Below are 20,233 nucleotides of genomic sequence, written 5' to 3'. Positions count from 1 at the left end.
CAAATAATCAAGTATGCCCACCTTTGAAGAACTTTCTTAGAAGTCCCGTCTGCCACAGACTCGTGCTTACAATTCATGGACTGTCTCCATGCCAAAGAGCCTGGGAAGGGTCCCTCAGCTGGGCACATTTCCGTCCATTATTAAGGAAGGAAGAGGGGAGGGCAAGCAGAGGGCAGCTAGCTGTGTCTGTCCCACTTGTTCGGCAACTCCTGCTGAGGAGTCGCCCGAAGGATGTACAGTTTCCAGGTATAAACTGGTGAGACAGCCTGTCTCACAGCCACTGCAGGCAGAGCGCCTCCTGGTCCTTCGTAACCATCCAGACTGGAGTCACCAGACACCGCAGGCCCACAGCTCCCCAGACCCCTTGGCCTCCTCTGGAGCTTAGCGGCTCTGCTCCGGCAACCCGCTGTGTGTCCCAGGGCTGTTCGCGGCCGTCACTGAGAAGGGCTGGGGGGCTGAATTGGTCCCTGACGCTGCAAAGGAAAGAATTAAAATGCTGGTATGTCACGGGTATAGGGAGGGGTGACTTATGCGTGAGATTAATTGTTCATCAGCCTAATTTGGGAAATTACTGGAATGTGTGTAGTCACGATTCTGGAGGCGGTCAGGAGAGTCTGGAGGAGCAGGAGCAGAGAGAAGAGCCAGCTGCTGTCCAGCCGGCCTCCTTTTCCTCTCCCGTTAGCCACGTGGTGAACTGGAGCATCGGGGACATGCAGTGTGCTTTATCTTGACTTTAATAAGGCTCCTCTTGAAAAGGTGTCAGAATACCGGGGGAGCTCAAGGGGCTTCCAATGCCGCCAGGGGGGCGTGTGCGTGTCAGACGGTCACCCGCAAAGAGGACAGGTGCACGACGCGGTGTCCGCCCGGCGAGGGCACAGGGGGCGGGAACACAGGTGCCCGGAGATGTGCGTCCCCTAGCACGTGGCCTCAGTCTCAGAGGGGACTCCCTCAAGGGGGCTCCTGAAGGAAGATAAGGAGGTCACACCTCTGAGCCCAGTGAACTGACCCCGGAAGTGGTGAGAACTGCCATCCACCTGTCACGCCTCGAGTTTCTCCTCAGTCCCGTTTATTGTTGAGATGCAGTGAAAGCATCTGTTACAGTCCACATCCTGCCGCTGCGTGCAACCCCAGCCACTCGGAGGCTCCCCTGAGCCTCTGCGGTCACATGACTGCTTCACGTGTCTCTCACCGTTAGCTGAACAGTTTTTAACAGAAACTGATTGTGGAGCCAAACACTGCGTCAGCATCGACTTCGAACCACTGATTGCTTCAGATGACTACAGTGCTTTTCCTCCCTTACTGGATGATTGGAAAGCTGCTGAAGCAGACATTGGCAGAAGGAAAAATGCTCATAATTACACAGGGTGTTTAGTTATGCGGAACTTAGGCTCTCTGGCTTTTTCCTCTTGAAACCAAAAGCATATTGATTTCTGGAAGGGTTCGGAAGGAACTTCTGGAGTGAACTGAAGTTGTCTTCCATTTCATTTGGGTGATTGCAATGGACGTTTGACAGCTTGGGTTCCCGAGTCACGTGGTTAGAGCTGTTTTAAGAGTCTTGCTGCTCTGTGTGAACACTGCTTGTGTGTGTGCTCAGTCGCTTCCGTGTCTGACTCTGCGACCCCATGGACTGTAGCCCGCCAGGCTCCTCTGACAATGGGATTCTCCAAGCAGGAGTTCTGGGGTGGGTTGCCATTTCCTTCTCCAGGGGATCTTCCTGACCCAGGGATCGAACCCACATCTCCTGTGTTTCCTGCTTTGCAGGCAGGTTCTTCACCCCTCAGCCAGCGAGAAAGCCCACATGTAGGTTAATCTCTCACATTTAAAACTTCCTTCTGCAGGAAAGAGAAGGTCATGAGGCCCTGCTAACAACATCTATTAAATGGGACTGATGGGCAAAATCGGGGCAGGTGGGGCATATGAGAAGCTCGGGGATGAGAAAGTTTGTGTTAGATGATTCCCAGGCGCTCAACTCGTAAAGAGCCGGGGCAGACCAAGCAGACATTCGAGGTGCTCTCGCTCGCTCACTCGCGTGCAGCTCTTTGTGCCCCCAGGGACTGTAAGCCTGCACCGGGCTCCTCTGTCCATGGGATTCTCCAGGCAAGCATACTGGAGTGGGTTGCCATTTCCTCCTCCAGGGGATCTTCCCAGCCAGGGATGGAACTCACATCTCCTGTGTCTCTGCGCTGGCAGGCAGATTCTTTACCACTGAGCCATCTGGGAAGCCCCAAGCCAGTGACGTTAGCAAACTTTATCCCTTCCTTAAAGGTGTTAGTCGCTCAGTCATGTCCAGCTCTTTTGCGACCCCATGGACTGTAGCCTGCCAGGCTCCTCTGTCCTTGGAATTCTCCAGGCAAGAATTCCTTCCTTAAATGGGTCCATTAAGATGCAAATACTGATTTTTCTATAAAGGGCTCAAAGACAAATTATACTATAAATCATCATTCTTGAGCATGCCAAGACTTTAATTTTTTCTGGTTTTATTTCTTTATCATTTTTCTTCTTGTAACAGGTATTTTTGTGCTGTAATGATTTATTCTGGTTTCAGAACATTACCTTCTAATGAAAGAACTGTTCCATATTTAGAGAGAAATGGGAGAAAACATTTGGTCATCCAGGTTTCTAAAACGTTAGCAAAAGCCCCTAAATGTTCACTTGGGCTTCGCAGGGTTTTCTAAAGTAAGGATTATAAATGAGCACTCTGCAAGCCCCGTTCCTGTCTCCTCTTGGGAAATTCTCAGTGTAGCGTAAATGACATTGCACGGAAAGATTTGTTTCTCAGCCCTGATGACTTTCTAGGCCTCAGGCTGCACCCGCAGATAGGCTAATGTTCAGATTCTCCCAGCATCACATGAAACACCCAGCAGGAACTGAACAAAGTGGTGCGGGGTGTTCCTTCAGGTACGGGCCTGCCTTGGTCTTTGAGGCCTTTCAGGAAAGCGTAGGAATCGACTTCTTCAGGGGGAGCCACTGTGCGCCAGTTTCCACAGTCCTGTGTGCTGTCCACGTACGTTCATCGCGTTCTGCGGCCATCCCCCAGCCGTCGTGTGAGAGAGGCACCACGGTTCCTGTTTCACAGAGAAAAAGACAGAAGTTCAGAGAGGTAATCAGCTTTCCAAAGGTCACACAGGTTGAAAAGTCTGGGACGTGCTCAAATTTATGCTTTCCCTTCTCATTCTGCATAGAAACATGGGCAAAAATCGCTGCCAGGTTTTCGGTGCTCAGGTGGGTTTGCAATAGCTTGTGGATATTTTTTACTGGAATGAAAAGCAGGCCCAATAAGTCTGTTTTCATGGAAACTCAGGACAGACACACACACACACCTGAAACAAAAGGGCCAGAGAAGAATAACTACCCTGACAGCGCAGGAGGGTCTTTAATATTTTCAGCTCTATTCCATTCCGTCTCATTCCTTCTTTAACGAATGCAGGCTGCGATCACTAAGCTGAGTTTCTGGTCTGCTGCTAATGCAGTAGTGGCCTGCAGTTTGAAAAAACACTGAATTCAAGCAATACAGCGTGTTTGGTTCAGTTGGCCATGAGTCCCTTTCAGAGCAGGCGTCAGCTGGCCTGTAGTTTACGTCAGGGTCAAGGTTGAAGCCGGGTGCCCAAGGGAGATACTACAGTGAGAGACCCAGCGGGTGGGGCTGAGTGGGGACCGAGCGGGGCAGCCTGGGCACCGAGCCGAGATTCGGGGGCTGGAGGCAGGTGGAGTCCAACACCTGTGTCTGTGCAGACCTTGTGGGAGAGAAGGCTTGCCCTTCAGCTGCTACTGAAGGACAAGGGAACAACCAGACCCGTCTCAAGTGGCTGTGCCCGTGCGCCAAGTCACTTCGGTCGTGCCCGATTCTTTGCGACCCCATGGGGCCCACCAGTCTCCTCTGTCCACGGGATTCTCTAGGCAAGCATGCTGGAGACCTTCTCCTCAGGGGATCTTCCTGACCCAGGGTGGAACCCAAGCCTCGTGCGTCCCCTGCACTGGCAGCGGGTTCCTCGCCACTAGTGCCACCTGGGAGCCCAGTATTGCAGCCAGCACACTATTTGGGGGATTCAGACTGGTCTTCCCTACAAGCCTGTGCAAATTTTGAAGGAAGGGGCTGCATCTGATTGATCTTATTTACATCTGTACCCCAAAGCCAAGCAAGGTGCCTGACATGTCAGTAAATGAAGCGTAGATAGATGTCTGATTATGGCAAGCGCCTGCTGTTTCCATTTCAGTTCCCGCCAGTGGGCCAGTGAGTGTCTGTGTTCAGCACGATGCCCAGCCTTCTCTCCCGTGGGCTTCTCCTTGTCTTAGAAGAAGAACCCAGTGCCTGCTGGCCTTGGGCCTCCGCAGCCTGCAAACTGGTCCCGAAGGCTTTCCCCTCAGTGCCTGGTGCACAAAGAATTGGGGAAAACAAGTCTGGAAAGGGGAACACAGAACTTTTCCAGTGTTAAGGTGTTTTCTTATGCAGGACACTTAAAAAGGGATTCTCGAGCTTCTTTGTGAAAGATCTGTTATCCTCACAGAGTGTCAGGACTGTTTAATGCAGGGAAGACACGCAGGCGCGTCAAACCCACGAGCGCTCATGGCTCAAGAGCTCAGCTGCAGCCTTCAATGCCTTGGAGCCGATGGCACTGCCCAGCACGCAGATGGAATACATCTGTCCACACAGCAGAGTTGTGGCCTGTGGTTCCTCCACGTCGTGAGCTGCTTCGCCCCTTCTCTGAAAGGCAGGTAGTGGTGTAGGCTCACCTGGAGAGGGAGACGCCCATGAATTCTGGGTGGACTCTTCAGTCCCCGATACTTGAGATCATACACGTTCAGGATAAGGAGAATCGGGGTGCGTGGTTGTGGTGGAGACGTAAGGAATCGGGTGTCCTTCCATGGCATGGCCACTGCTGGGACCAGCCGTCCCGCCAGCAGCTCCATCCCCAGTGAACAGAAGGTGAGCAGAGGTGAAGAGGCGTTTCTCTAGGTGAGGGAGGCCCTGAGTGTCCACACGCCAGGCTGCTCACAACCAGGAAAACCGACCTTGCCTTGAGGGCAGTGAGAGACGAGCCGCCATCCTGCAGGACACTGAGGGTTCGTAGTTTGGGACAGATACGGTCAGTATGGTACCTCAAGCAGATAGCCACGAGCATGTTAGCATACAGAAACGTTGTTGAGCGATGCACTATCATCTCATTCTGTGCTAAATTCAGCTGATTTGACAGCATTGTCCCTGGGCCATTAGCATCTTTAGGTTGGATTCCACCAGCTGATACAGAGTGAGAAGGAGGAGGCAGACGTCAGTCACTTTCCCCTATGGAGGCCTGGATGCTCACACCCACCTGCCCCATGAGACCTTGGGAATCTCCCTGCTGGCATTTCATGGTGTCACCCCATTAATTTTATCTGACGTGTTATGAGTCTCCCAAACATCAGGCAGCTCCATAGCCAGCACACGTTTCTTCTGATTAACTGTTATTTTAAACCGATTTCCGCTGTTCACATAGATTGCAGAGAAGATGGACTGTAATGATAGTCTGGAATTTACTCGGGGTCCTGCAGATCAGCTTTGCATAATCTGCGTAATGTTGTCTGAGTACTTGAATGAAATAACAAACATGAGCCCAACCGGTGTCTCTCTTTCCAGCTGCAGAGGCTGGCTCAGGAGAAGTGCTGACCTGACAGAGTCTCAGATTCTGTGGGCTGGGAACAACAGGAGACATTCCTGGAAGAAACGGTGGAAACCTGTCACCGGGAGTCACCTTGGGTCACTCAGAACAGGCCACCTTCTAACCAGCTCACTGCCTCCTGGGGGAGGGTTGCCGAGTTGATAGGTCCAAATGCTATGTTCGTTCTGTGGCTTGATTTCACTCATTGCTTCATTTACTCATCAGTTCTCCCAGTCAGCACCCTTGTGGCTGAGATGGAGAGCTGTGGATTGGGTGATAAAGTCATCAGGCCCCCGAGGACTCAGCTTTGCCCAGAGAGTGTCGTTCACCTGAAGGACCACCAGTGTGAAGGTGACCCCAGCTGCAGATGCTGTCACCCTTCGGGGCTTTTCTTGCTCAGCACTTCTCTCAGGGACGCGGAGCGGGTGGAGACGACATGCCCAGCAAGCCTGCAGGTGTCACAGCTGAGAGAGCCATTCAGATGTTCTGTCCCCGAATCAGAAATAAAAATAAATTGCGGTATTAGATTGATGGCTGAAATCAGGCTGAAACATAAAAGCCAGACGCTGCTTTTCCAGACACACGACCAGCCACGTGACGGGAGGAGGGACGGGATGTGCCGATTGTTGCCATAACGAGAGCTGGGAGGTGAGTTGAGCGCAGATCCAGGGAGAGCTGGGACCAGACTTGTCAATGACACGTTTCCGAATCAGGGCAGATCCAGCGCCATGGAATCCTGTTTGGGCTGAATGCCGCTGGAGCCTGGAGGCCAGCTCTGGGTGCCTCGCCATCAGGGCTGGCGGAGAAGGGGCCCAGCACAGAGCACTGCCGGTCCTGTCATGCAGGAAACGGGAGAAGCAGAGTGTTTACTTGGCCCCTGGGAGCCAAGCCCAGCTGGATAGATTTGTGATTTTCAGATGGTCCAATGGCTCTGTGGGCCAGGAGACAGACAGATGTGGACAGGCAGCGGTTGTGAAAGGAAAGCAGCTCCCTTTCCAGCGTTCGGCCGGGGCGCATGGGGACTGCAGAGAAGGAAGGGGTCCGGGAAGCCCTACTGGCCGCCGAGCGGCCGCCTGTCAGGAGGAGTGAGGGGGCTCCTTCGAGGACAAGCTGGTGAACCCCAGGACCGCAGGGGGCTGGAACCATGCCTACAGGAGAAGGAGGTAGAGACAGAAATCAGGCTTCTCCTTGACCCTGAAGCCGTGTAAATACATTCCATCTATTTATGCGCATGTGCATGCTCAGTGGTGTCCAACTCTTTTGCAGCCCCACGGACTGTAACCCACCAGGCTTCTCTGTCCACGGGATTTCCCAGACAAGAATACTGGAGTGGGGTGCCGTGTCCTACTCCAGAGGATCCTCCCGACCCGAGGATCAAACCCACATAGCCTGCGTTGGCAGGGATTCTTCACCACTGTGCCACCTGGAAAGCCCTCGTCTACTCATAAAACTAAGTCATTTTAAAACATTTATAACAGAAAGTCTGAAAAACTGAAGGCAATTTGAGAACATAGCGGTATGTTGAGGTTGTGAACTTAGCCAAACGGAAAGTAATTATTTCAGCTGACTTTGAAATGTGATGATCTGACTGCCCATCCCTAGCACAGAACCAAAATCAAAGACTGGAGGAAAAAAGGCCGGCAGCTTTCAGCAGCCACAGGAGCGGGTGTGCTGGGTTTGGTGTTTTTAAGGCACAATTGTGTGAGTGCTGTGAGGAAAAGCAAGGAAGTACTATGTGGCTGTCACTGGGAACTGAGATTTTTGGCAGAGTTGAAACCCTAAATTGGAATTGGAAGTATGATGATTTTATCCTCAAAGAAAGAAAGAGTTTCTTATAAAAAGCCTGGAAATGAGAACCAACCTAGTAGGGCAGAGTTTCCCAGTAACCCCCAAATAAACAGGCTTTCTTGGCGGAATGGGAGACTCCAGGCCAGGAGCAGGCGGTATATAACATAATGCAGTATAATATATAATTCCAAAAAGCGAAGAAGCTCATCAAACCCCAGTGAGAGCTTGTCAGGAAGACCCCTGAGCCACCTTGAAGAGGCTCCCACTCGTTAAAGATGGGATAATGTGAAAATCAATAATAATAACTGCAACGAATTGAAGTGTTCCAAATACATTTCAGTCCATGGATCCATAACCGTGTGTATTTTCAGAGCCACATTGATCAACTCTGGAGAATGCTAGGGGAACTTTTACATGCTGAATTTGTATAAAACTTTCCAAAATCAAAATCTCAAAATTTTGAGTGAGAAACTTGACCTCAGTGGGTGAACACAACTTTTCAATATGTGGTTTTATTCTTGAGGCGGTGCCGTTCCGATACCATCAAGGCTTCTAATGAGAACCTCTTCAAGGACTTGAAGGTAACCATTATCAAGAAAGCATTTGCACAAGTAGGTGGTCGTGAGTGCCTGAAGATTATTTATCACTGTTTTCCCAGTGAAGAGAAACTTCTGACTTACTGTTAACCAGAATGGAGACAATTAGCCCTCTCCAAGTTGTACTTTAAGGGGGCAGTATTTAGGTTAACAATTTTTCCTTTCATTTTGACATTACAAACATATGTAATGTCAAAGTTTCTGTGATAATGTGACTGGATTTGGAATCTGATCAAATATTTCTCACAGAAAGTATTTTAAAATAATGGGCATTTGTATATATCTACACAGATGCTGCTGCCCATCTTAATAATTTTTTCTTTCGAGTTCAAACACTGATTCCTTTAGAAATACAAAACTGATTGCATGTCACTCATACAAGTTAGTATAGCTGGTCTGGGGAGTTCTCTGTGGAGTCCAATCAGATGCTAAAGAGTGTCAGTTAATGCCCATTTTTGGTGCCAATAGCTGCTCCTTCAACAGACCTTCAAAGTGAGACCCATTCACTAAAAACATCAACAACAATGATAATAATAACACTTTATTCACAAACTCTTACAGAAACTCTTGGACAGCTGGTAGGCTTCAGTTTAAAATTAAAATAGGAAAGTTCCGTTACGAATAATACCGTTAGAAGATAAATGGATGGCATGTCAGATACAAAACAAGTCCAGGTCATTAAATCAAGAGCACTTCCATCACAGGTTGATGAGCACTGATGCACAGCACCAGCTCTAACCCCTCAGAAGAATCCTTTTGTCAAAGTGGTATCCTGATCCCATTGCTTTCACAAAGTGGAAAACAGGTGGGACTATCGGGTCTTGGATTTTGTTCGGGTCACCATCTGATAAGGAAAGCTATGGCAAACCTAGACAGTGTGTTAAAAAGCAGAGACATCCCTGCTGACAGAGGTCCGTCTAGTCACGGCTCTGGTCTTTCCAGTGGTCAGGTACAGATGGGAGAGCTGGACGATAAAGAAGGCGGAGCGCTGAAGAACTGATGCTTTCAAACTGTGGTGTTGGAGAAGACTTGAGGGTCCCTCGGAAAGCCAGATCAAACCAGTCAATCTTAAAGAAAATCAACCCTGAATACCCTTAGGAAGGACCGATGCTGAACCTAAAGCTCCAGTACTTTGGCCACCTGATGCAAAGAGCCGACTCATTGAAAAGACCGTGATGCCGAGAAAGACTGAGTCAGAAGAAGAGGGCAACAGAGGATAAGGTGGTTGAATGTTATCACTGATTCAATGGACATGCACTTGGGCAAACTCGGGGAGATGGTGAGGGACAGGGAAGCCTGGCTTGCTGCAGTGTGTGGGGTCGCAAAGAGCTGGATATGACTTGGCAGCTGAACAGCAGCAGCACCTGTTTGAATATAAAGAATAATAAAGTGGAGTGTATGTATGTAGTAACTTCAGAAATCACCTTTTCAAAAAGTTGTGCTTGAACAAATTCTTAAAATTTTCAAATAAATTGGGTTGAAAAAAATCAGAAAAAAATAAGAAGCATGCAGTAAGCAATATTGATATTTTCCTTTTTAATTAAGGAGTAAAATTCTGAAAAATTCATAACAATTAGTTATATACTATCTTATCCAGAATATTTCAAAAAGTACATTATTTGAAGCTGTCAAACCCTGTAGTCCTTTCTAACGCCTTGATTTACTCACGTGGGTTATTATTTTTAAATACTCATGTGACTTAGTGGTTAAAAAAAAAAAAATAAAACCCACCTGCCAGTGCAGGAGCTGCAAGAGACGCTGGGTCGATCCCTGGGTCGGGAAGATCCCCTGGAGGAGGAAGTGGCCACCCACTGCAGTATTCTTGCCTGGAAAACTCCGTAGACAGAGGAGCCTGGTGGGCTGCAGTCCATGGGTTCACGAAGAGCTGGGCATGACTAGGCACACACTCTTCAGCGATGTGTATAATGTGCACATACAGTTTTCAGATGTAATTTCAACAGTTGTGTGCTTTTGAGCGGCCATAAAGAGTGCTTGACTACAATGAAAAGCTGACAGCGTCTCCCAGCCCGGCGGGACCCCAGCGGCGGCACCCTGACTGGACCACTGTACCCCACTCCGCCCTCCACTGGCCACCCCAAGAAATCCATCCTCAGGAACCGGGAAGCGCCTTTGTGTTATCAGCAACTTGCAAACGTTTCCCGAAGGCAGAGGACCTCTGTGTCTGAAGCCACTCGTGCGGCTCTCCATGCTCATAACCTGGCTGTTCGGTGCCCCAGAGCGCTGGGGCCTTCCCCACAGGGCTCCTTGTCCTTGCCTGTGAAAACTGAGACAGTGTCCTCACTGGGGTCTAGGGGGGATTATCTGGTGAAAATGGATTTTTTTTTTTTTTTTGAGCAGTGAAAATCGCAGAAAGGCATAACCCCTGTCGCTTCACCAGGCCTCTTCACAGCCTGCAGTTTGAGGCTTGGAAAGAATGGCATTTCAGGCGCTAGTTATCTGGGGAGAGAATGCCCCTGGAGGCCTCACTCGGGCGGCAGGTAGGCCACAGCTTCCCAGGAGGGTCCTCCGCACACAGACCAAGCCCAGCTGTGGACGCGTGGGCCTCCACCGTCCTGCGGAGCGGCGGCTCCTCAGGGGCTGAGCCCTGCCTTTCCCGGAAGGCTGGGGTTAGGTAACCCTCCTCCATAATTAAGACCTTTCCGCCAGAGCAGCTTCTTCTTTGAAGCTCTGTCAAGAAGGATTTATGGGCTGTAGGTCTTTTTCTCACTTGAGGGAATTTTTAATCCCATTGTCCACAAATTTGTGAGTCACTTCTGATGACAGTAATTAGGAGAAAGAGATGCTCAAGGATCTGAGCGCAGAAGAGACCTGAGGAGCATTGTGAGCTTTGACATGAGGAGAAGGGAGCTTGCCTTCTTAACTGGGTTAGCCGGGCCAGGATGCCTGGTATCTGGGCCCCGGGGCAGGGAAGTTAGGGAGGCACTGATGTGATGGTGAGAGGGCCTCTCAGCACGGCTGTTACGTGACACAGAGGAAAGTAAGGGACGGCAGGAAGTATTGCTCATTTAGTTTATGCAACATGCCATTTTCTTGAAGTGTTCAATTGGTGTGGTCTTACTTTAGAGAATATAACCGCATTTGACTGGAAAATTTTATGGAACTTCAGAGTCAGTAATTGGAAAGGAAATCCCAGAACTAAGCCTGCAAAGAATGAGGACGTGGGCTTTCCAAGAAGTCACGGCCCTTTTCAGTTCTTTCCTGACCGCCCTTCATGTTCTTTCGTCCCTTTTCCCTCCTTATTTCCCCTCCCACCGCCTTCCCTGCTCTCTCACATGGGGGAGATTGTCCAGGTGACCCATTGCCGCAGGATAAACCTGGAGCTTGCAGGCAGCACCGTTGTACCGTATCTTGTGGTTTTACAGGCTGGGAATGGGATCTGGAGGGGTGGTGCTTTGGGCTGGCGGCTGAGGGTCCGGAGAAGGGAGAGGGGTTCCCTCGAGTGTGGGTGCCTTGGCTGGAAGGCCATCAGGTCGGGCACCCTGGGGCTGCCCCCCGGGCACCACACCCAGCCAGTCCAGCATGGTGGCTGCAAGGACAGCAAACTCCTTTCTCCTCTCAGGACTTCCAGAAAGGACAGTTCTAGAGATAAGGCGTGGAAGCTGCTAGTTTATTAATGCCTGGGTCATATTCTCTTGGTCAGAACAGTCAGAGTCTGCACTGAAGTGCCTCAAACACCGCTTGCCTCAGACACCACCTCTACATGAGAAAAGACATCAAGCTTTTTGCAGCCATTTTAAAGTCAGATTTACTGATGTATACAACTTACTTGCCTTGAGAGCAGAGCTCTGCCCCACCCCCACCCTTGGCACGGTTCTTGTTTTCTCTCCTCTAGCTTTCCCTTTTACAGGAATCATAAAAATGGGAAAAGCCAGCATGCCGTGGAGCCGGCTGCGTCTGGCCCTTCCCCACGCCTGGCACTAAGGCCGTCCACGTTGTTGGCAAGAGTGAGCGGCTCCTCCCCTTTCACTGTGAGCAGCGGTGCCTCCCGTGGATGGGCCAGTTTGGTTTTCCTCTCCAGTAACTGAAGGGCTTTGGAGAAGTTTCTAGTTTGCTGCTCAGTAGCTCAGTTGTGTCCAGCTCTTTGCGACCCCATGGACTGCAACATGCCAGTCTCCTCTGAGTTCTCTCAGACTCACGTGCATGGAGTCGGTGATACCATCTAACCATCCTCTGTCGTCCCCTTCTCCTCCTGCCCTCAGTCTTTCCCAGCATCAGGGTCTTTTCCAGTGAGTCATCTCTTCGCATCATGTGGCCAGAGTATTGGAGCTTCAGCTTCAGCACCAGTCCTTCTAATGAATATTCAGAGCCGATTTCCTCTATTGACTGGTTTGATCTCCTTCCTTGCTGTTCAAGGGACTCTCAAGAGTTTTCTATTTCTTTCATCAATTTTCAGCATACAGATCTTGCCTACAGTTTGTTAAATTCATATCTATTTCATGTTTTAACTGCCATGTAACTGATACTGAATTCTTAATTTCAGTTTCCAGTTCTCCATCGCTTGTGTTTCAAAATATTTTGATCTTGTATCCTGTGATCTTGGTTCTGAGTAAACGCGGGAATTTCCTACACGGAGAGTAATACTGTCTGTGAGTAGAGAGGCTTTTTGGCTCTGTTTTCCTTTTCAATCTGTATGCCTTTCGCTCCTTTTCCTGCGTTACTGCTCCAGCTTGGCCAACCAGAATAGGAGTGGTAAGAAAGGCACCTTTGCTTTGTTCCTCAGCTTAGGGGAAGGCACTCCCTCTTTCATCCTAAATAAAATGCCAGTTGTAGGTGTTCTACAGATGCCTGTTAGCAAGCTTGGGCTTCCCAGGTGGCGTTAATGGTAAAGAACCCGCCTGCCAATGCAGGCAGCATTAAGAGACATAGGTTCCATCGCGGGGTTGGGAAGATCCCCTGGAGGAAGGCATGGTGACCCGCCCAGTGTCCGTGCCTGGGGAATCCCATGAACGAAGGAGTCTGCCGGCCTACAGCCCGTGGGCCGCAAAGAGTCGGACAGGACTGCGGTGCCTTAGCCTGCGCACGTATGCTTAGCAAGGTTAGTGAGTTCCCTTTAATTCCTACTTGGGGAGTCGCTGCCGTTGTTTTCCCTTTAATCTGAGAGCTTAGTTGGTAAAGAATCCGCCTGCAATGCAGGAGACCCTGGTTCAATTCCTGGGTCAGGAAGATCCCCTGGAGAAGGGGTAGGCTACCCACCCCAGGATTCTTGGGCTTCTCTTGTGGCTCAGCTGGTAAAGAATCCGCCTGCAATGCGGGAGACCTGGCTTCAATCTAGGTTGGGAAGATCCCCTGGAGAAGGGAAAGACTACCCACTCCAATATTCTGACTTGGAGAATTCCATGGAGTCCATGGGTTAGGGTCGCAAAGAGCTGGACATGACTGAGCGACTTTCACTTTCACTTTTCCTTTAATCACTATCGGAGATTCAATTTTGTCAAACGATTTTTCTAAATCGATGAAGATGATCAAAGTTCTGTTGATAATGGCAGATTACCCTGATGAATATTCAAATGTTGAACCAGCCTTGTGTTTATAAGACAAACCCTACTTGAATTAGGATAAATTGTGATTTTTACATATTTTTAAATTTGATTTTTCTAATATTTTATTAAGGATTTTTGCATCTATGTTCTCAGGCCTATAGTTTACTTTTCTTTCTTTTTATGTTCAGCACCTTTTTCTGATTTTGGTGTCAGCTTAATGCTTTAGAATGTCTTTTATTTCCTCCTTCTTGAAATGCTTAGTAAAATTAACCATCGAACCTTGTATGCTTAAGAGTTTTCTTTTTGGGAAGTGTTTAATTTTGTATTCAAATATTTGATAGCTATTTGACTACTCGGGTCCTCTAGTTCTTCTTAAGCAGACTGGAAGTGTGTTTCTTTAAAGACATTTGTTCATTTCATCTAAGCTGTCGAGTTAATGAGCCTAAAGATACGCAAAATGTCCTTTTATTCTTTTAGCATCGATAGAGTTTATAGAGGTGTCTCCTGTTATTGGTGATGTTGGTAATTTGCAATTTCTATTTATTTTTTTACCAGTCTGGCTAGAAGTTTATTGGTTTTTAAAAGAACAGCTTTTGGATTCATTGGGGTTTTTTTCTATTATTGTTTATTTTTATTTCATTGATTTTTGCTCTTTTTCTTCACTATTTTCCTTCTTTTAAAATTTACTCTTATAGGTTCTTAAAGTTGAAGTTTAGATTCTAATATAAACATCTAAAGGCTGTTTATTCAGTTCAGTTCAGTAGCTCAGTCGTGTCCAACTCTTTGCAACTCCATGGACTACAGCACGCCAGGCTTCCCTACCCATCACCAACTGCCGGAGCTTTCTCAAACTCATGTCCATTGAGTCGGTGATGCCATCCAACCATCTCATCCTCCATCGTCCCCTTCTCTTCCTGCCTTTACTCTTTCCCAGCATCAGGGTCTTTTCCAATGAGTCAGTTCTTCACATCAGGTGGCCAAAGTATTGGAACTTCAGCTTCAGCATCAGTCCTTCCAGTGAATATTCAGGACTGATGTCCTTTAGGATGGACTGGTTAGATCTCCTTGCAGTCTAAGGGACTCTCAAGAGTCTTCTCCAACACCACAGTTCAAAAGCATCAATCCTTCAGTGCTCAGCTTTCTTTATAGTCCAACTCTCACATCCATACATGACCCCTGGAAAAACCATAGCTTTGACTAGACAGACATTTGTAGGCAAAGTAATGTCTCTGCTTTTTAATATGCTGTCTAGGTTGGTCATAGCTTTTCTTCCAAGGAGGAAGCATCTTTTAATTTCATTGCTGCAGTCACCATCTTCAGTGATTTTGGAACCCCCCCCAAAAAATCTCTTACTGCTTCCATTGTTTCCACATTTATTTGCCATGAAGTGATGGGACCAGATGCCATGATCTTAGTTTTTTGAATGTTGAGTTTTAAGCTAACTTTTCACTCTCCTCTTTCACTTTCATCAAGAGGCTCTTTAGTTCTTCTTCGCTTTCTGCCATAAGGGTGGTGTCATCTGCATATCTGAGGTTATTGATATTCCTCCCAGCAATCTTGATTCCAGCTTGTGCTTCCTCCAGTCCAACATTTCTCATGATAACATCTCTCATGATGTACTCTGCATAGAAGTTAAATAAGCAGGGTGACAATGTACAGCCTTGACGTACTCCTTTTCCTATTTGAAACCAGTCTGTTGTTTCATGTCCAGTTCTAACTGTTGCTTCTTAACCTGCATACAGATTTCTCAGAGGCAGGTCAGGTGTTCTGGTATTCCCATCTCTTTCAGAATTTTCCACATTTTGTTGTGATCCACACAGTCAAAGGCTTTGGCATAGTCAATAAAGCAGAAGTAGATGTTTTTCTGGAACTCTTGCTTTTTTGATGATCCAGCACTTTCAAGTCCCCAAATTTTGATATGTTGTGTTTTTCCCTTTTATTAAACTAAAAATGCTTTCTAGTTTTCCAGGTGATTTCATCTTTAACTCATGGGTTACTTTGAAGTGTGTTCCTTAATTTACAAGTTTTTAGGGACTCTCCACATAATCTTTCTGTTGTTAATTTCAAGTTTAATTCTGTTGAGTCATAAAAGACACTTTTTGTGATTTCAGTTATTTTTAACTTGTTTAGATTTGTTTTATATGACATATATATTTCAAATATGTCCATCTCGGTTAAGTTCCACATGTGCTTGAAAAGAATGTGTAGTCTGTTGTCCTTGGGTAGATTTCTAAGTAAATACCGTGTGGATCAGATCCTGTGTGGTGGTATCTGGCAGAAGGGCCTCACTGATGTGCCTGTCTGCCTTCTTTTTTTGGTGGAGTGTTGAGGTCTCCAGCTGTCCCCGTAGTGCTGTCTAGTCTTACCGTCAGCTTCGTCAGCTTTGCCTTCTGTACCTTGAAGCTCGGTGGCGTCCACAGCCAGGGCTGTTGGGTCTTCTTGAGGGACAGATCGCGTCATCATCATGCCGTGAGCTGCTTTATCATCGGTTTCATTGCTTGGTAGGATATTTACTTTGATATTAATATAATGACACCAGGTTTATTTTAATTAGTGTTTTCCATTCTCTTACTTTTAAGCTATTTTTTAAAAAGAGGGGGAGGGTCCCTCTTTTCTCGTATTTCAGACCCAGTGGCCCTGTGGCCTCAGCTTCCTTATGGGCTCACAAAAGGGTAAGACTTTATCGTCTGTTCAGCTTTTCCTCATGTTTGATGGGTGTGCCATGCTTCTCAACTGCCTACATGCTCGGCTCAGTGATGCCTGTGGCCGTTTTCAGTCCACCAGTTTAGGATGGTGCTGAGTGGGAAGTGACTAGGACAGTCTTCCTGGTACCGTATGGAGGGAGGGCCCAGGGACAGCACGGGAGGAGACGGGAGCGGCTGGGCGGCTTGGAGTCTGGAGTGGAGGGCTGGGATGAGGCGTGTCTTTCTCGTCTCTGCCGGATGACGTGAGATTCTGAAGAAGAGCGTAATGAAAGCTGCAGTGATTTCCAACAGGACCATACGGAATCCTCACGTGTTCTGTGCCAAGAGACGCGTATCTCCGTTTCTGTTCCTGGAGCCAAAGGATCCTCTGGGATCCACTGTCTTTCCCTTGAAACAAGCTCCTAAAGAACCAAGACCTTCCTATGTGCCCCGCAGAAAGCTGTACGGCACAGCCAGCTGGCCTGCCCCCTCTGCAGAGGCCGTCCTTCAGAGGCCGGCCGGGTTCCGTCTCTGCCGTTTCCAGAAGCCCGCTGATTTCCCACTGCCCTCCGTGTACGCTCTCAACCTCTGTGTCCAGCACCCGGGGCCATCCCCACAGTGACCCGTCCACTTTCTCAGCCCTTTCCCCCCCAGCACCCCACGTCCAGCCATGCTCATTATTCTCTCATCACTCACCCGGCTTCTCATAATCGCTTGCCTTTGCTGACTCCATTTTCCCCGATGCGAGCACTTTTCTCAAGGCCTCTCTGCCCTCGGAGGTCTGCCCTTTCTCCCAGCCCTCGTGCGGTGTCCCCTGGTCTGAGGCCTTCTGCAAGCACCTGGCGCAGAGGCTCCACCCGTGTGTGCACCAGAGGGAACTGCCTGTGACTATGCTAGTTGCAAGAGAGAAGCTCCCCAGGCATGTGATTTCCTTGGAGGCCTCTGGGCAGGCACATAATTGGGCTCAATAGCTCTTCAATAAAAGAAATGGAAAGTGGAAAATTTTTTAATGGTGGTTTCTATGGCAGACAAAGAGAAATTTAGCCTCTGAATGGATAAGTAAGTACATATGAAAAGGGATTTTTTTTTTAATATATAAAGGATAACTGGGCTTGAAACAGAATGATATGTAACAGGGGGTGCAGAGGCCTAGATCAAACCTTGCCTTGATCTCATATACTGGCTAACTGAAAAAAAATGCGGAGAAAGCTTTTGCTTGCTGTCTGTCTTGGGACCCCCTAGGAAAGGCTCACCATGGGTTGAGATGACCTGGTCCACCCTTCTGCCTGTGCCTTTAAGAATTCTCCAACAGAAAGTGAGGAGTAGCCCAGCTCTTTCTTGTTGTAACATCACGATTAGCTTCCAAAACCGTGCAACAACCCGGGCGCGCAGCGCTGAGCGTGGCGGTGAGTCAGTGGTGAGCGGCAGCTCAGGGTCTCTTCTCTCCCCGCCCCCCATGCCTCCTGCTGCCCTGGAGCAGTGCCGACCGCGCCCCCGCAGAACGTGCAGGTGGAAGCCGTGAACTCCACCACCATCCAATTCCTGTGGAACCCTCCACCTCAGCAGTTCATCAACGGCATCAACCAGGGATACAAGGTACGCCCGGGGCCACAGCCAGGGAGGAGGCCGTCTCGGCGTCGGCGCGGTCTTATGAGCAGGGAGGGGCCCCCCGCACCTCGTTTCGTGAGGAACCCACGGCAGCCAGTTACAGACATGTTGGCCTTGGCGGGGCCTCCTTTCACCCACGGTGTATCACCAGCCGTACTGACTCGTAAACTACTGGTTGCCAGAGGTTGGTTGTTGGGAATTCCCTGGTGGTCCAGTGGTTAGCGCTCTGCACTTTCACTGCCAAGGGTGGAGGTTCAATCCCTGGGTGGGGAACTAAGATCCCGCACAGCCAAAAAAAACCCAAAACAAAAAAGGGTGGTTCCGCTAGGACTGAGCAACCTTATGAGAAAGGCCGCCCACTTAAAATGAGCGGCGGGAGACCCCTCCTGGCGGATTGAAATCAGCACGTGTACCGAACGCTTCCTCCCGGAAGGGGGGGCCTCTCTGAGGAGCGCAGACTCAGGACAGAGGGCACGGGGCACAGCTGAGTGCGGTTTCTACCAAGTAACGACGAGCAGGTGCCCCTCACTGCTTCAGGACAAGTTCTGTGTGTGGAACCGAGACCTGCTGGCTCGGGGCCCCCACCTGGACTGAGCAGACACAAAAGGCACTCCTGCCTGCCCTGAGCCGGGTCTGAGCGCTGGCCTTTGACCTTCAGAGCTGCGCCTGCATGCAGCCTCCAGAAGCACAGCTCTGCTTTCCTTTTGGGTAACCATCCCCGGCTGGACAGGGAGCCCGCCTTCATTTCACCTGTAGCGTGATATGTGCACATAGCTTCTGCAGGAGCAGGTCAACTCAAGGGTTCCACCTCGTTTGCTTAAAAACTTGATAATTTCATATTCAGAGGGTGTTATTTCCTCAGAACACAGTTCACTCCCCACCCCACCCCCATTTGGAGTCAACTTACTAAAACACTTGTTTTTCACTAGAAAGACAGGCATAGTTGGAAATCTGTCCTGTCTTTTCTTTTCTCCCAGAGGTAGCTACAGTCAGAAGTTTCTTCGAAATCATACTGATCAGTGAAGATCTTACTGGCAAGGCCGGGGTGTTCATTCTGTGGCTCGGCTGTCGACTTACTCTGCATAAATGCACTCCTTGTCCTGTGATGTATCAATTTTCAGACCTAGTTAGCGCTAGAAATGTTTGGTGTCCGAGGAATTAAAAGTCACACTCATACAATAATGTTGCCAAAACGTTGGAACAGCTGCCTTTGGAGTGTGTATAGATGCTGCATTTCTGCTGACTCAGGTGGTAAAGAGTCCGCCTGCAATGCAGGAGGCTCAGGTTCGATCCCTGGGTCAGGAAGATCCCCAGAGAAGGAAATGGTACCCCACTCCAGTATTCTTGCCTGGGAAATCCCATGGACAGAGGAGCCTGGCAGGCTACCATCCATGGGGTCGTAAAGAGTCGGACACGCCTGAGCAACTGACACTTTCACTTTCATGATCAGTCTCCCCAAATCCATTTTTAGAAAACCGGCATGAGATAAATTGCAGATAATTAACATTGTTCCCATCGAACGTAGGACTTCTTCTTGAGTCAGAGTAGGTGCCCATCCAGAAAAATATTTGCATTGATGTTTCATCCATTCAAATAACAGGTAATGTCATCTTTACTTCTTAATGTTAAATATATATATGTTCCGTAACATGTTTAAGTGAAGAGAAGGTGAAAGTTTGAGAAGTGTCTTTTTTCCCAATGTGAGTTAAAGTAGATTTTTTAATACACGTGTATAAAAGTACATAGGAATATACGTATGCTCGTTGCTTAGTCATGCCCAGCTCTTTGTGACCCTGGGGACTGTAGCTCACCAGGCTCTTCTGTCCGTGGGATTTTCCGGGCAGGAATGCTGGAGTGCACTGTCCTGTCCTTCTCCAGGGGATCTTCCCGACCCAGGGATCAAAGTCACATCTCCTGCCTCTCCCACATTGGCAGGTGGAGTCTTTACTGTTGCGCCACCTGGGAAGCCCATAAATATACATATTTGTACTCAAGTAGTCTGTGAGATATCTTTTAAAATCCATATTTTTCAGCAAAACTATAAAATGTAGACTGCAGTAAATTTCTTGATCATGATTTTGCTTTCTTCGAAGACATGCTGTGGCAAAATAAAACTTTGGTGCAGATTTGAGGGTGAAAGCATGAAATTAAATCTCTTTTTCACCCCGTTCCATCCCAGCTTCTGGCTTGGCCAGACGATGTCCCCGAAGCTGTCACTGTCGTCACCATTGCTCCAGACTTCCATGGGGTCCACCATGGGTACATCACGAACCTGAAGAAGTTCACCGCCTACTTCACGTCAGTTCTGTGCTTCACCACCCCCGGGGACGGGCCCCCGAGCACACCGCAGCTTATATGGACGCATGAAGACAGTGAGTCCCCTCTCCCAGGGTCTCATCAGCCCCCTTAGTCATCGAAGA

General features: G+C 48.7%; 1 protein-coding gene across 1 annotated transcript in view; it reads left to right on the top strand.

Moving 5' to 3' along the window:
• The window catches only part of SDK1 (sidekick cell adhesion molecule 1), a 729,776-nt gene that overhangs the window by 591,060 nt on the left and 118,483 nt on the right, over positions 1–20,233 (top strand). The window contains exons 18-19 of the mRNA XM_042240546.1: positions 17,686–17,801; positions 19,993–20,185. Coding sequence (XP_042096480.1) covers positions 17,686–17,801; positions 19,993–20,185 — 309 coding nt within the window. The remainder of the gene's footprint in view (positions 1–17,685; positions 17,802–19,992; positions 20,186–20,233) is intronic.

This window comes from Ovis aries, chromosome 24 (genome assembly GCF_016772045.2).
Source record: "Ovis aries strain OAR_USU_Benz2616 breed Rambouillet chromosome 24, ARS-UI_Ramb_v3.0, whole genome shotgun sequence".
NCBI lineage: Eukaryota > Metazoa > Chordata > Mammalia > Artiodactyla > Bovidae > Ovis > Ovis aries.
This window is presented reverse-complemented; position numbering and strand designations above follow the sequence as displayed.